This window comes from Dendrobates tinctorius, unplaced genomic scaffold (genome assembly GCF_039654945.1).
Source record: "Dendrobates tinctorius isolate UK_male_01 unplaced genomic scaffold, ASM3965494v1 ptg000079l, whole genome shotgun sequence".
NCBI classification, from domain to species: Eukaryota; Metazoa; Chordata; class Amphibia; order Anura; family Dendrobatidae; genus Dendrobates; species Dendrobates tinctorius.
In genome coordinates, this window is record NW_027361747.1 from 9,984,165 (window position 1) to 9,996,413 (window position 12,249).

General features: G+C 47.7%; 1 protein-coding gene across 4 annotated transcripts in view; it reads left to right on the forward strand.

Moving 5' to 3' along the window:
* The first annotated feature begins 3,047 nt into the window (after nucleotides 1-3,047).
* The window catches only part of SLAIN2 (SLAIN motif family member 2), a 63,967-nt gene continuing 54,765 nt past the window's right edge, over nucleotides 3,048-12,249 (forward strand). For 2 of the 4 annotated variants that reach the window (XR_012233765.1, XM_073583482.1), the window contains exon 1: nucleotides 3,050-3,608. Coding sequence is in view for 3 of the 4 variants with exons in the window: in XM_073583482.1 (XP_073439583.1) it covers nucleotides 3,223-3,608 (386 nt within the window). In the remaining variant the exon portion in view is untranslated. Of the gene's footprint in view, nucleotides 3,609-12,249 lie in introns of all 4 variants that reach the window. The other 2 variants (XM_073583484.1, XM_073583483.1) reach the window with 2 other exon arrangements.

Genomic DNA, 12,249 nt, shown 5'->3' on the forward strand with positions numbered 1-12,249 from the left:
AAGAATACATCCTGAGATAAAAGTTCTGGAATCTTCATACTTCCCTCTGCAGCCGAGTCAAGCTATGTGATGAAATTCTTGGTGTGAGTACAGGTTCTTACAGACAGCCATAGGAGCGCTGAGTCCAGTTATGGAGTCAGAATACCAGGCATTTTGACTTTTGTAGCCCCTGTTATTGAACTGAATTGCTGGCTGCAGAATGAGTTAACTGAGTCTCTTTCAGTCAATGCCAGGGAGTTTGTAACTTTTTCCATGTCTTTATTTTAGCAGCTGATTTACCAAAGTGGTGGAGAACCAGCGACAGGGCTAGGTCTGCAAAGAGGGTCCATGTTTAATGGATGTGTAAAGCAGGCATAACTGTGCTCCTGTCAGCTAATGTATCATCACAGAGGAGAGAACATTCATGTGATCATCTGAGAGGAGCTCTGCAATAGAGAAAAGAGTAACAGAACTTTCTGTCAGAAGGAACTCACTGTCAGATTTTTACAGGGTTATTTCCAAACTGGAGGCCACACTGCTGAGGCCCACGGCGATACGGAGAACGAGACTCCGGACTTGGAAACTGGGCTGTGCAGAGCCCCATCTGGAGTGAAGTAGATGGGCGCCCGCTCAGCCGCCACTCCATTCATTATCTAGGGGACTTGCAGAAAAAACTAAGCAGTAATTTTACTATATACGGCAATACTGTAGGTTCTAGTCCCATTGGAGGGCTAAAAAAAAAAAAAAAAAAAAATGCAAAAATTAAATGTTTTAAAAACTAAGAAAAAAATAATCAAAAATAAAGAAATGTAAAATAAACACATTTGGTGATGTGGTGTCTGTATAGTCCGATCCATAAGGCTAGGTTCCCACGATGAGCTTCTGATGTTTCAGAATATCTCCACCTATTATTTAAATTAGATTATTTGCATTTTTTTCATTGCATTTTTGTGGATTTTTTTTTTTTAACATGCGCCTTTATCGTGTTCTTGACACTGTGGTTTTTGTCTCTGTGAAACTTCCCGGTATTTTGATTTCACTTTATTGCCTTACATAGGTGCGGATTACCTGTGTTTTTCAAGCATTTCCACCACGGAAACGCATTACACGCGCATCTGTGTTTTTTACCTGCGGCTTTTCCGCATACAGTCTAGATCACGTGAAGTCATTATTGCCCTCTACTCCTCTTTGGTCAGACCTCATCTGGAATATTGTGTCCAGTTTTGGGCGCCACATTTTAAAAATGACATCAGCAAACTGGAGCAAGTTCAGAAAAGAGCGACCAGAATGGTGATCGGTCTGCAAACCCTGTCCGATGAGAAAAGGTTGCAGGATTTGGGAATGTTTAGTTTGCAAAAGAGAAGACTGAGAGGAGACTTAATAGCTGTCTACAAATATCTAAAGGGCTGTCACATTGTAGAAGGATCATCTTTATTCTCATTTGCACAAGGAAAGACTAGAAGCAATGGGATGAAACTGAATGGGAGGAGACACATATTAGAAAAAACTTTTTGACAGAGTGATTAATGAGTGGAACAGGCTGCCACGAGAAGTGGTGAGTTCTCCTTCAATAGAAGTCTTCAGAGGCTGGACAGACATCTGTCTGGGATGATTTAGCGAATCCTGCTTTGAGCAGGGGGTTGGACCAGATGGCCCAGGAGGTCCCTTCCAACTCTATGATTCTGTGATTCTATCTAATGGAAGTCTATAGGAAAAACCTCCACAGAAAACGCAGCGCAAGAGAAACGGACATGTTAAGGATCTGAAACCCGCACTGCAGGTCAGACTACACTAAGTAACTAAGAGGCACGGTGGGCAAGAGACTTCTAGAACTCCCATCCGCTTAGCTGGAACTGTAAGATGCTGCGCTTTAGACACAGGAAGAACGTGCAGCACCAAAAATGCGATAAAAGCTCATTGTGGAGATGTGGCTTTAATATAGAAAATAGAATAATCCGTGAATAGAACATTTTGTAAAGCAGAAAGAACAAAATTGCCAAAATTGTCATTTTTTGGTTGCTGCGCTCCCTCACCCTAAAAAAGAAAAAATGAAAGTGGTGTTCACTACTAGGACAATTCCTTCTTAGACTTTTGGCCCCGATTAAATAATAAAGCCTATGCTCCCCTCCCATGCCGGCGCTGTTCCCGCGGTGTCGGCACTCGCTCTCCCTGGGGCTGTGATGCGGTGTCCTGACACATGACCCCGGTGTCTGATCAGCGCTGACGTCACTGTCTCCATCTTTGCACACACTGAACATGATGAGACCGGGACGAGCCACAGCCCTGGCTTCCTCTGATGGCTCTTGGAAGAAGAGGAAAAAAAAGCACAAAAAAAGAAAATCGCCCGGCCAGGAAGGAGTTAGGGTATGTGCACACGCTGTGGATTTGATCTGCAATGTTTTTGGATGCGCGGAATTGCAGCAAATCCGCAGTGTAGCGCACAGCCAGTGTCAGCGAATGGTAAATTAAGAACTGCTGTGCGCATGCTGTGCAAAAATCCACAGGCTAACCTGCAACATGTGCACATATCCTTAAGAGACATATTCCTTCTCTGCACACTAGGCCTCTGTAATACTAAGGCCACGTTCACACAGGCAGCATTTGGTTGGTTTTTTTACATCAGTATTTGTAAGCCAAAACCAGGAGCTGTGACGTTTCCATTACACTTTCCCTCTGTTCCACTCCAGGTTTTGATACGGATGTAAAATACTGACCACAAAACTGAGCGTGTGAACACAGCCTAACATAATGACATTTTCATGCCACAGAAAGGGTCCAGCCCTGTGCAGCAGTCGGCGCTCGGCGATGTGACCTGACGTCATGTGGGTCTGGTCTGGTCCTCAGGAAGTTTTCTAACTTTCTTTGGTCTAGTTCTCATGACGTCACAGAAGTAGTAGAATTCCATCCAATCGAATGAACGCATTCCTTTGCCAGTCTTAAATATGGCCACTCAGCAATTTCCGGACCTGTAAACCAATGGAAATCTGAGGGCGTGGACAGCACGCACTGCCACGTTCCATGGGCACGCGATGACGTCAGCAAGAACAACAGGTCTGCTGGCAATGCGCTGATTGGTGGAACAGACCTCAGGCGGGCGTGGTCTGTTGTGGAGTTGTCACTGGCTCGGCCGCGTCGGGGCGTGGCTGTCTGTAGAGAGGGTGGCAGTTGGTGGAAGTAAGCGAGCCTTGAGCTCCAGCCGGGGCTGAGGCTGTACGGAGTGTCGGACGGACCATACCGGCAACCATGGAGGACGTCAACTCCAACATGAACGCGGACCTGGAGGTGCGGAAGCTGCAGGAGTTGGTGAAGAAGCTGGAGAAGCAGAACGAGCAGCTGCGCTCCCGCTCCACCAGTGTCCCGAACTCCCCCAGGACCCCCGCACTACCCCCCGCTGCCCGGTCCTCCCAGCACCTCACCCCCGCCTCCATGCTGCTGGGCACCGGCGGCCGCAGCGCGAGTCCCGGGCCTGTGGGAGGGCGAGGAAACGGGGCCGCCTGGGAGGAGTTCATGGAAGCGGTGGCCGAGGAGAGGAGGAAGGAGCTGGAGAGCGGACTCCTGCTGGACCAGGTGGTGCCGCTGCGGCCGGAGGAGCTGGACGGGATGGTGGACTTCGAGGAGGAGGAGAGCTGGTGAGCACCGGGCACATGGGCCTGCCAGTGACAACCAGGGGACATCAGGGCGGACCAGTATCTAACCACTGGGCTCAGGGACCTGTCAGCGCCTCCCCCTGCTGGGTGACAACCAGGGGACATGTCAGGGCGACCAGTATCAGACCACTGGGCACATGGGGATGTCAGCTCCTCCCCCTTCTGGGTGACAACCAGGGGACATGTCAGGGCGACCAGTATCAGACCACTGGGCACATGGACCTGTCAGCTCCTCCCCCTGCTGGGTGACAACCAGGGGACATCAGGGCGACCAGTATCTGACCACTGGGCACATGGACCTGTCAGCTCCTCCCCCTTCTGGGTGACAACCAGGGGACATCAGGGCGACCAGTATCTGACCACTGGGCACATGGACCTGTCAGCTCCTCCCCCTGCTGGGTGACAACCAGGGGACATCAGGGCGACCAGTATCTAACCACTGGGCTCATGGGCCTGTCAGCTCCTCCCCCTTCTGGGTGACACCCAGGGGACATCAGGGCGACCAGTATCTGACCACTGGGCACATGGACCTGTCAGCTCCTCCCCCTGCTGGGTGACAACCAGGGGACATCAGGGCGACCAGTATCTGACCACTGGGCACATGGACCTGTCAGCTCCTCCCCCTGCTGGGTGACAACCAGGGGACATCAGGGCGACCAGTATCTAACCACTGGGCTCATGGGCCTGTCAGCTCCTCCCCCTTCTGGGTGACAACCAGGGGACATGTCAGGGCGACCAGTATCTGACCACTGGGCACATGGACCTGTCAGCTCCTCCCCCTTCTGGGTGACAACCATGGGACATCTGGGCGACCAGTATCTCACCACTGGGCTCATGGACCTGTCAGCTCCTCCCCCTGCTGGGTGACAACCAGGGGACATCAGGGCGACCAGTATCTAACCACTGGGCACATGGGTCTGTCGGCTCCTCCCCCTTCTGGGTGACAACCAGGGAACATCAGGGCGACCAATATCGGACCACTGGGCACATGGGCCTGTCGGCGCCTCCCCCTTCTGGGTGACAACCAGGGGACATGTCAGGGTGACCAGTATCTAACCACTGGGCACATGGACCTGTCAGTGACAACCAGGGGACATCAGGGCGACCAGTATATAACCACTGGGCACATGGGCCTGTGTCAGCGCCTCCCCCTACTGGGTGACAACCAGGGGGCTTATTAGGGCGACCAATGTCTGGCGATTGCACCCTTGTATCCAGTAATTGTGGACAGTCCAGGAGAACTGTTATCAGACATTGATGGTTGTGGTCATGGCGTCTGATGTACCTGACCTGTCAGTGATTTGATCCCCAGATATGTCCGGCTGTGTAGTATCTGAATATACAGGGGGCACCAGGTCTTAGACTCCACCTGTGATGTGACCAGGACTTCATGGAGTCACTACCTGCTGCCTCTAAGATCAGCCACAGTCATAAATTTTGGGTGGTTTACTGTTCTGAAAGTTTTATTACCCGGCCTCTTAAAAAAAAAAAAAAAAAAAAAAGGTTTAGTCACCACTTGGAGTGGTGTGTCCGGCTTGTGAAGCCTCCAGTTGTTTGTCTGCACCTGCTTATTTGGACACCTCTAGTTGAAGTGCAGAGTCGGCCATGACTGTGATCTCAGGCCCCTCACTAGTAATGGGGAGTCGCGTCCTTTCCTGTCATATCATCGTCCGGTCGTCTCTGCAGTTCTGGTGGTTGTGATCTGGTATTGTGTGATGGATGATCTTATGCTTTAATGGGGCTGCACTGAGCTGTTGTCACACTGGGACTGACTGGGAAGACATAATTTACTTCTGTTAGTGACCGTGTCACACAGTCATTGGCCCAGATAACAGGCAACTAATGCCAAAGAAATCTTAACATTTATTGGTCCATCTACTCTGTCAGCGCTGCATCCGTCGTAACCTGAGCGTCGCCAACTAAATGATGTGACGCCACCAGTGGTTTTCATATTGGATGTGTGAGTTTGACAGCGACTTGCTTGCGTGGTGTGTTGGGTTCTATGGAAAAAATTAAAGGGATTGTCATAAAGTCGTGCAGGCCCCTGTAACCAGCTAATCACTGATGTTCCAGATCTCTAACTCCCAGGGGATCAGCTGGCCTTACAAACACCCAGCTTGTGTCTACAAGACCTACACTTATTGTCCCCTCTGGCTCTTAGAGGTGGTATAGGAAGGGGTTGTCCTAAATAAATCTTGGACCTTTATAAGGGCCATGGGTATTTTTGGATTGATCCCAAAGTCTTATCTACATGGACCCCTCTGATGGGGAACTCCATAGCTGTCTTCTAGCACATTGCTTGTGTATGATCTGTTCATAAACACAGAGATATCAGAGAGGCTCCCTTGTGGGTAAGACAACTGATACCCCTAACTACACAGACCACCAGGGGTCTCTAGAACAGGGAGGACCATGTGGTTAATAGTTAAGCATTGCGCAGAAAACAAAACACCAGGTATCTCCTGAACTGTGGTGACCATGTAGATAGGGCTTTCATCACCAGCAAAATGCAGGATGCCAGGGATCACCACAGCATGGAGGACCATGTAGATGGGGCTTTCATCACCAGCAAAATGCAGGGTGCCAGGGATCACTGCAGCATGGAGGACCATGTAGATGGGGCTTTCAGCGCCAACAAGATGCAGGGCATCAGAGTTCACCACAGCATGGAGGACCATGTAGATAGGGCTTTCGGCACCAGCAAGATGCACGACGCCAGGAATCACCGCAGCAGTGAGGACCATGTAGATGGGGCTTTCAGCACCAGCAAGATGCAGGATGCCAGGGTTCACCACAGCAGTGAGGACCATGTAGATGGGGTCTTCAGCACCAGCAGGATGCCAGTGATCACCACAGCAGTGAGGACCTCATAGATGGGGCTTTCAGCCCCAGAAAGATGCAGGATGCCAGGGTTCACCACACCAGTGAGGACCATGTAGATGGGGTCTTCAGCACCAGCAGGATGCCAGTGATCACCACAGCAGTGAGGACCATGTAGATGGGGTTTTCAGCACCATCAGGATGCCAGTGATCACCACAGCAGTGAGGACCATGTAGATGGGGCTTTCAGCACCAGAAAGACTCACAACGCCAGGGATCACCACAGCAGTGAGGACCATGTAGATGGGGCTTTCAGCACTAGCTAGCTATAGGACACCAAGGATTTCCAAAGCAACGTGAACCATGTATATAGGACTTCCGGAATGTGGTTCATACCTCTCCTGGATTTTTTATTTTTTTTTTTATCCTGCAGTTTCTTTTATTGGTAACCTCTTCGTCATTATGGTATAATACATTATGTGGGTATCTGCTATCGCAGCAGTTTTTCACTCATCTAGAGTTCAGCTTTGTCATGTAGGCTCCTGAGGTTTCTCACACTTGGGTGGATACTCTATAAGTGCTGCTGTCCATTAGGCTTTTGAAGAGTCATTTTATCAAAAGGGAAAATGTAATCTGCAAAGTTCACAGCGTGAGCTCATTATATAAAGCCTCTTACCTTGTGCCTAATAGGACGTTATCAGGGAGTGCAGGGCCAGGCAGCTTGTCCTAGTGCGGAAACCTATTCCACCTCGGGTAATTGGCTTTCTATGTATCAAATCTTAAACCCCAATAAATAAAACCTATTGCTTGTCCCCTATAGTTTTGATTCTTGTTGTGTTGGGACTTTAATGCTGCCATGAGGGTATAGTGCCATATCTGGGTATAGCAGTGGCTTCTCAGCTGTATTAATACCGTACAATGTGCCCAGAGGACAGTGTGGTTTGTTTGTGCCGTTCTGATCTTTGTGTCTGTTGGGCTGCGATCACTATTGATTGCAGACAGTGCCGCGTGATGCTGTCATTCTGTCCCTGCAGTGCCAAGTCTCTGCTGCTGATGCAATTGGAAATTTTGCAGTTGTTGCAAGGTCACTTGCAACTTTTTTTTTTTTTAGCTTCTGTGGACTGGAGCAATCTGCATTTCCACCTTGATTTGACCACAGTTGGTGTGACTTTCACTGTTCCAGCCGTAAAGGGTATGCCATAAATGTATGATAGGTGCGGGTCCTAGCACATCTCTCTCGAAAATGGGGTTTTGTACAGTAGAAAGCTGCGTCTTGGAAATATACGGTAGTTTGTACTAAAGCTGGATGTTGTGCAATGCTGGACCTGAAACTAAGCCATTGGGGTGCTGATCTTGATGCTGAGGGCACATAGCTGGGTGAAGACATTTGTACAGATATTGGTATATCTATGGGTACTGGAGTTTAATAACACTGTAGAAAACAGTTTTTGTGGGATCGGCATGGAGGAGGCACCTGTGCTAGAGGTTGAGCTCGGTCTGTTACCGATGTTCCCGTCTATTGTGGGTGGCTATTTCTGATGTATAAGGGCCAATATTCACATCCTTATTACGGACACACACGATACAACTAAGTGCATTGCACTTGTAAGGTCAGTAGACCATTATTACCCACGTGTGCTGACCAGATGTACCGTCTGTGCCTCGGATTTCATTTTTTTTTTTTTTTTTTTCTGCTCGGCTATACTTGGTGTAAATTCCACTTGTGTTATGGAATTTGTGGTGTATTATTATGTCAAATGTGAATCTACTCTCATCACTGCTGGAAAGCAGGTGAATCCACAAGTGTAAAGGGAAGCGAACAAAACGAATAGTAATTTGGCCCCATCACCCAGATTGAGGGCACAGCAGTGCAGAGAACTCATTGTCCAGCTCGTTCTTATGTGGGTGGAAGTTGAGGACGGCGCTCATATTTGGATCTGACTGTCACTTTTACGCGTCTCTAGTTTGTGTTCATAAAGTAATAAGGTGAGCTGCGTCCTGCTGGCAATAATACCTGCTCATCCAGTGCATCCATCCTCATGGAGGCATCGTCACGTTGGCAGGATTTCTCCGAGTCCAGGCAGGACTGTAATATTCTCTGTCAGCCCTTTACCTGTTTTATAGGATCTTATAATATGCCTGCTGCAAGTGTTAAAGCAATTATATGTAATCACCAGACATATCCAGAGCCTGATCTGGGGTGAATTTCCAGGGCTCAAATGCTCTTTACATTATTCAAGTCTCCTCCTTTTATTTTTCTGGACCATTTCCTAAGGCAGGCCGTTGACATAGGATAGCTGTCAGTCATACACTTGATAGCTGCCTGTCACTGTTCTAAACCCTCCCTGGCAATGTGATGGGGACTGACCCTATAGGTATATTATTCTTTTTGCCCCAGGACAGTTCTTTACAGGGGCAATCCCATCTCCAAGATCCTACTCCAATATGTAGTAGATGTAATAATATCAGTAAATATCACCAGTTACAAATGTATAGTTCCTCTAATTCACTGTTTTGCTTACCCATTGTTCAGGGCAATATAGTAGCTTAGATATCAATATGGTTATGACCATTCATATAGTGACAGTTGTTAGTGGTTGCAACCATGGGTCTGGGAATGTTTAGATTGCAAAAAGAAGGCCTAGAGGAGACTTAATAGCTGTCTACTAATACCTGAAGGGCTGTCACTGTGTAGAGGGATCATCCTTATTCTCATTTGCACAAGGAAACACAAGAAGCAATGGAATGAAACTAAAAGGGAGATTAGATATTAGAAACAACTTATTGACTGTGAGGGTGTTCAATGAGCGGAACAGGCTGCCACGAGAGGTGGTGAGTTCTCCTCCAATGGAAGTCTTCAAACAGAGGCTGGACAGACATCTGTCTGAGATGATGTAGTGAATCCTGCATTGAGCAGGGGGTGGGACACGATGACCCTGGAGGTCCCTTCCAACTATACCATTCTGTGATTCTAGCATCTATATTGAATATCTAATCTACTACAACGCCCTGAACATGGGGTAAGTTGCATAACGAATCAGAAGAACTATACTACATTTCTAATTAGAGGTGTTTGCTAATATTCTGATTATTACACCTGCTACATACTGTGATAGGATCTTGGAGCTGGGAATACGCCTTTAAATCTGGTCACTTCTGATCACCCTGGTCATGTAACTTTAGGTCAGGCAATTTTTAAATTCATTTTCACGTGCTTTATTTTTCCTGTCATCCCTGGTCTTTTAGATTTGCCCAAACTGTGAAAAAGTTTAGAAGGCGTGAAAACGTTTCCTTTTGGATCTCTGTATCTGTGTCCACCACTATTATCACTTGATAACGAACCTGCAGCCATTGTGGTCACTATGGCCTGCCTTCCCACCACATATAGCGCGACCCCGCACCCTTGTTGTCCAGCGTCTGGTGTCCCTCATGGGTCCTGTATGAGGATTTATCTTGCCTCTCTTGTATTGTGCTGTGTAATATGATGGCGATGTAGCCGTGCCCCCGGTGACTCATTGGTGGGGTTCTCGTTGTAAACCGTCTTGAGATGCTGTAAATGATACTCTTGGTCCATTAGCATAATACTTAGAGGATGAGATTACATCAGGGGCCTGAGTCATGTCCATCAGCAGGAACGCAGCATTTTTGATCTGTTATTTGAGTTAATGTAAAGACTTCTCATTGTAGCTGTACGTCCGCCATCCGCCCAATCTTATCCCTGTGAGGTGTCTCCATGCCTGGATTATTGGTGGATTATTGGGGGTCCTCCACAACATGGTTTATTTTCCAGTATATTGGCGTCATGCGTTGTCACCTCCCCCCCGATGGCCAGACACGGAAGCGAAAGGACACTCAGATTAAATTTCCATTAAATGTTGCATTATTTAGATTTTAACAAAAGAAAAGATTAAGATGGGCCATTTACATGCTTTTAAAAAAACTACAGTAATCTGGCAAAAAATACTGGCGCACTGATCAGAATTCTAGCTGCTGTTCTGGCAGTTGTCAGTGATGGGTCCACGCCGTCTTCTAGGCTTTCAGTCGTTTTGGCCATTGACGTAAAGTACAAACTGTTCAGCTAGCGCGATGGTATATCCCACAAATGTATGACATACCGCCTCTGTGTGCAATCCCCCCCTACAAAGAGATCTGTGTGTGTACCAGGGACATAATGTGCATCCAACGTATTGTGACTGCGGCCTCAGTCTGCTCACAGCCGGCCAACAAGAGGAATAGATTGTAATCCTCTGGCGTCAGCGCGGACGGTCTTGGCAGCGCACATGAGCAGGCTTTTCCATTTATAGATGTCTGCTGAATGTGAACGGCACAGGCATGAAGCGTCCTGCTCGCCCCAGTCCCTACATTCCTGCCACATGCAGTTGTTCTGGGGGAGGAGGTTTTACAGTTTTTTGCTGTTTTTTTTTTTTCATGTTCAGTGCCGCTGCACCAGTTGAGTTGTGAGGTTCTTCCCAAAATGGACTAATGTGGCCTTCTCTGGAGACTTTTCTTCTACATATGGTACAGAGCACAGAGTATGTTCACCTGATTATAACATCCTATTGTTCAATTGTTATGTTGTGACGTGTCGTGAGATGCCTTGAAGGGGTTTTCCCGAGCTAGTCATGTGACATTGTAAATTACATCCACATGTCAAGGCACTTTCTAATAAAATCTGGTGGCTCAGTGGTTAGCGCTGCAGCCTTGCAGCGCTGAGGTCCTGGGTTCGTATCCCACCAAGGACAACATCTGCAAGGAGTTTGTATGTTCTCCCCGTGTTTGCGTGGGTTTCCTCCGGGCACTCCGGTTTCCTCCCACATTCTAAAGACATACTGATAGGGAATTTAGATTGTGAGCCCCATCGGGGACAGTGATGATAATATGTGCAAATTGTAAAGCGCTGCGGAATATGTTAGCGCTATATAAAAATAAAGATTATTATTATTTACCAAAAGTGCCTCCATCTGTGTAGTACATCAGACCTCCAAAGATTGAAGCTGTTACTATGCTGGCATTGCCCTACGTCCTCCTCCAGTCCATGTCTTCAGTTGGAGAGGGCGTCTGCCTCTTGGGTCTGTGGAGCACATGTTCTCCAACATCCTCAGTGTGTGCATGTTTCCAGCACCCATGCTACGCTGCCTGTCCTACTGGGTGTTTACTGGTTTCTTAGGCTCCCCCTTCTCCCCATATATGCCCCGGTGCTCATGTGCGCTAAACACTGTCAGCATTGATGGACGGAAACAATCAAGGAGCAAAATGTGTGATGTAAACAATGTGACGGCTGAAGCAAGAAGTTATATGTAGACCTACGGGGGGGGGGTAGTTCCCAGGTCCTGTGTTACAGGGAATCGGTCAGTATGATTGATCAACCTTCCTAAACCATCTACATGAGCATGTAGGTCATAGGAAGCTGAATACAATGATACCTTGATATCTGTGATCTGATATTCCAGAGAAATCATGTTTTTCTTAAATATAAACAAGCTGTTAAGATCTATGGGCCGGACATAGATCTCCCCGAGAATCTGCCTCCAGAGAGTATTGTTAATGAAAGAAGGCTCTACCAGTGTGAGCCACGTAATGACTGACAGTCTGCTCTCCTGAGCTACATACACTAGTAACAAGTTAAATAATCTCTAGGAGATCTGTGTCCGGCCCATAGATCTTAACAGCTCATTTATATATTAAGAAAGACTTGTATCTGTCAGGAATAGAACATCGGATCGCAGATATCACGGTATCATTGTATTCAGCTTCCTGTGACCTGCATGCCCATATAGACGGCTTTGGAGGGCGGATCCTACTG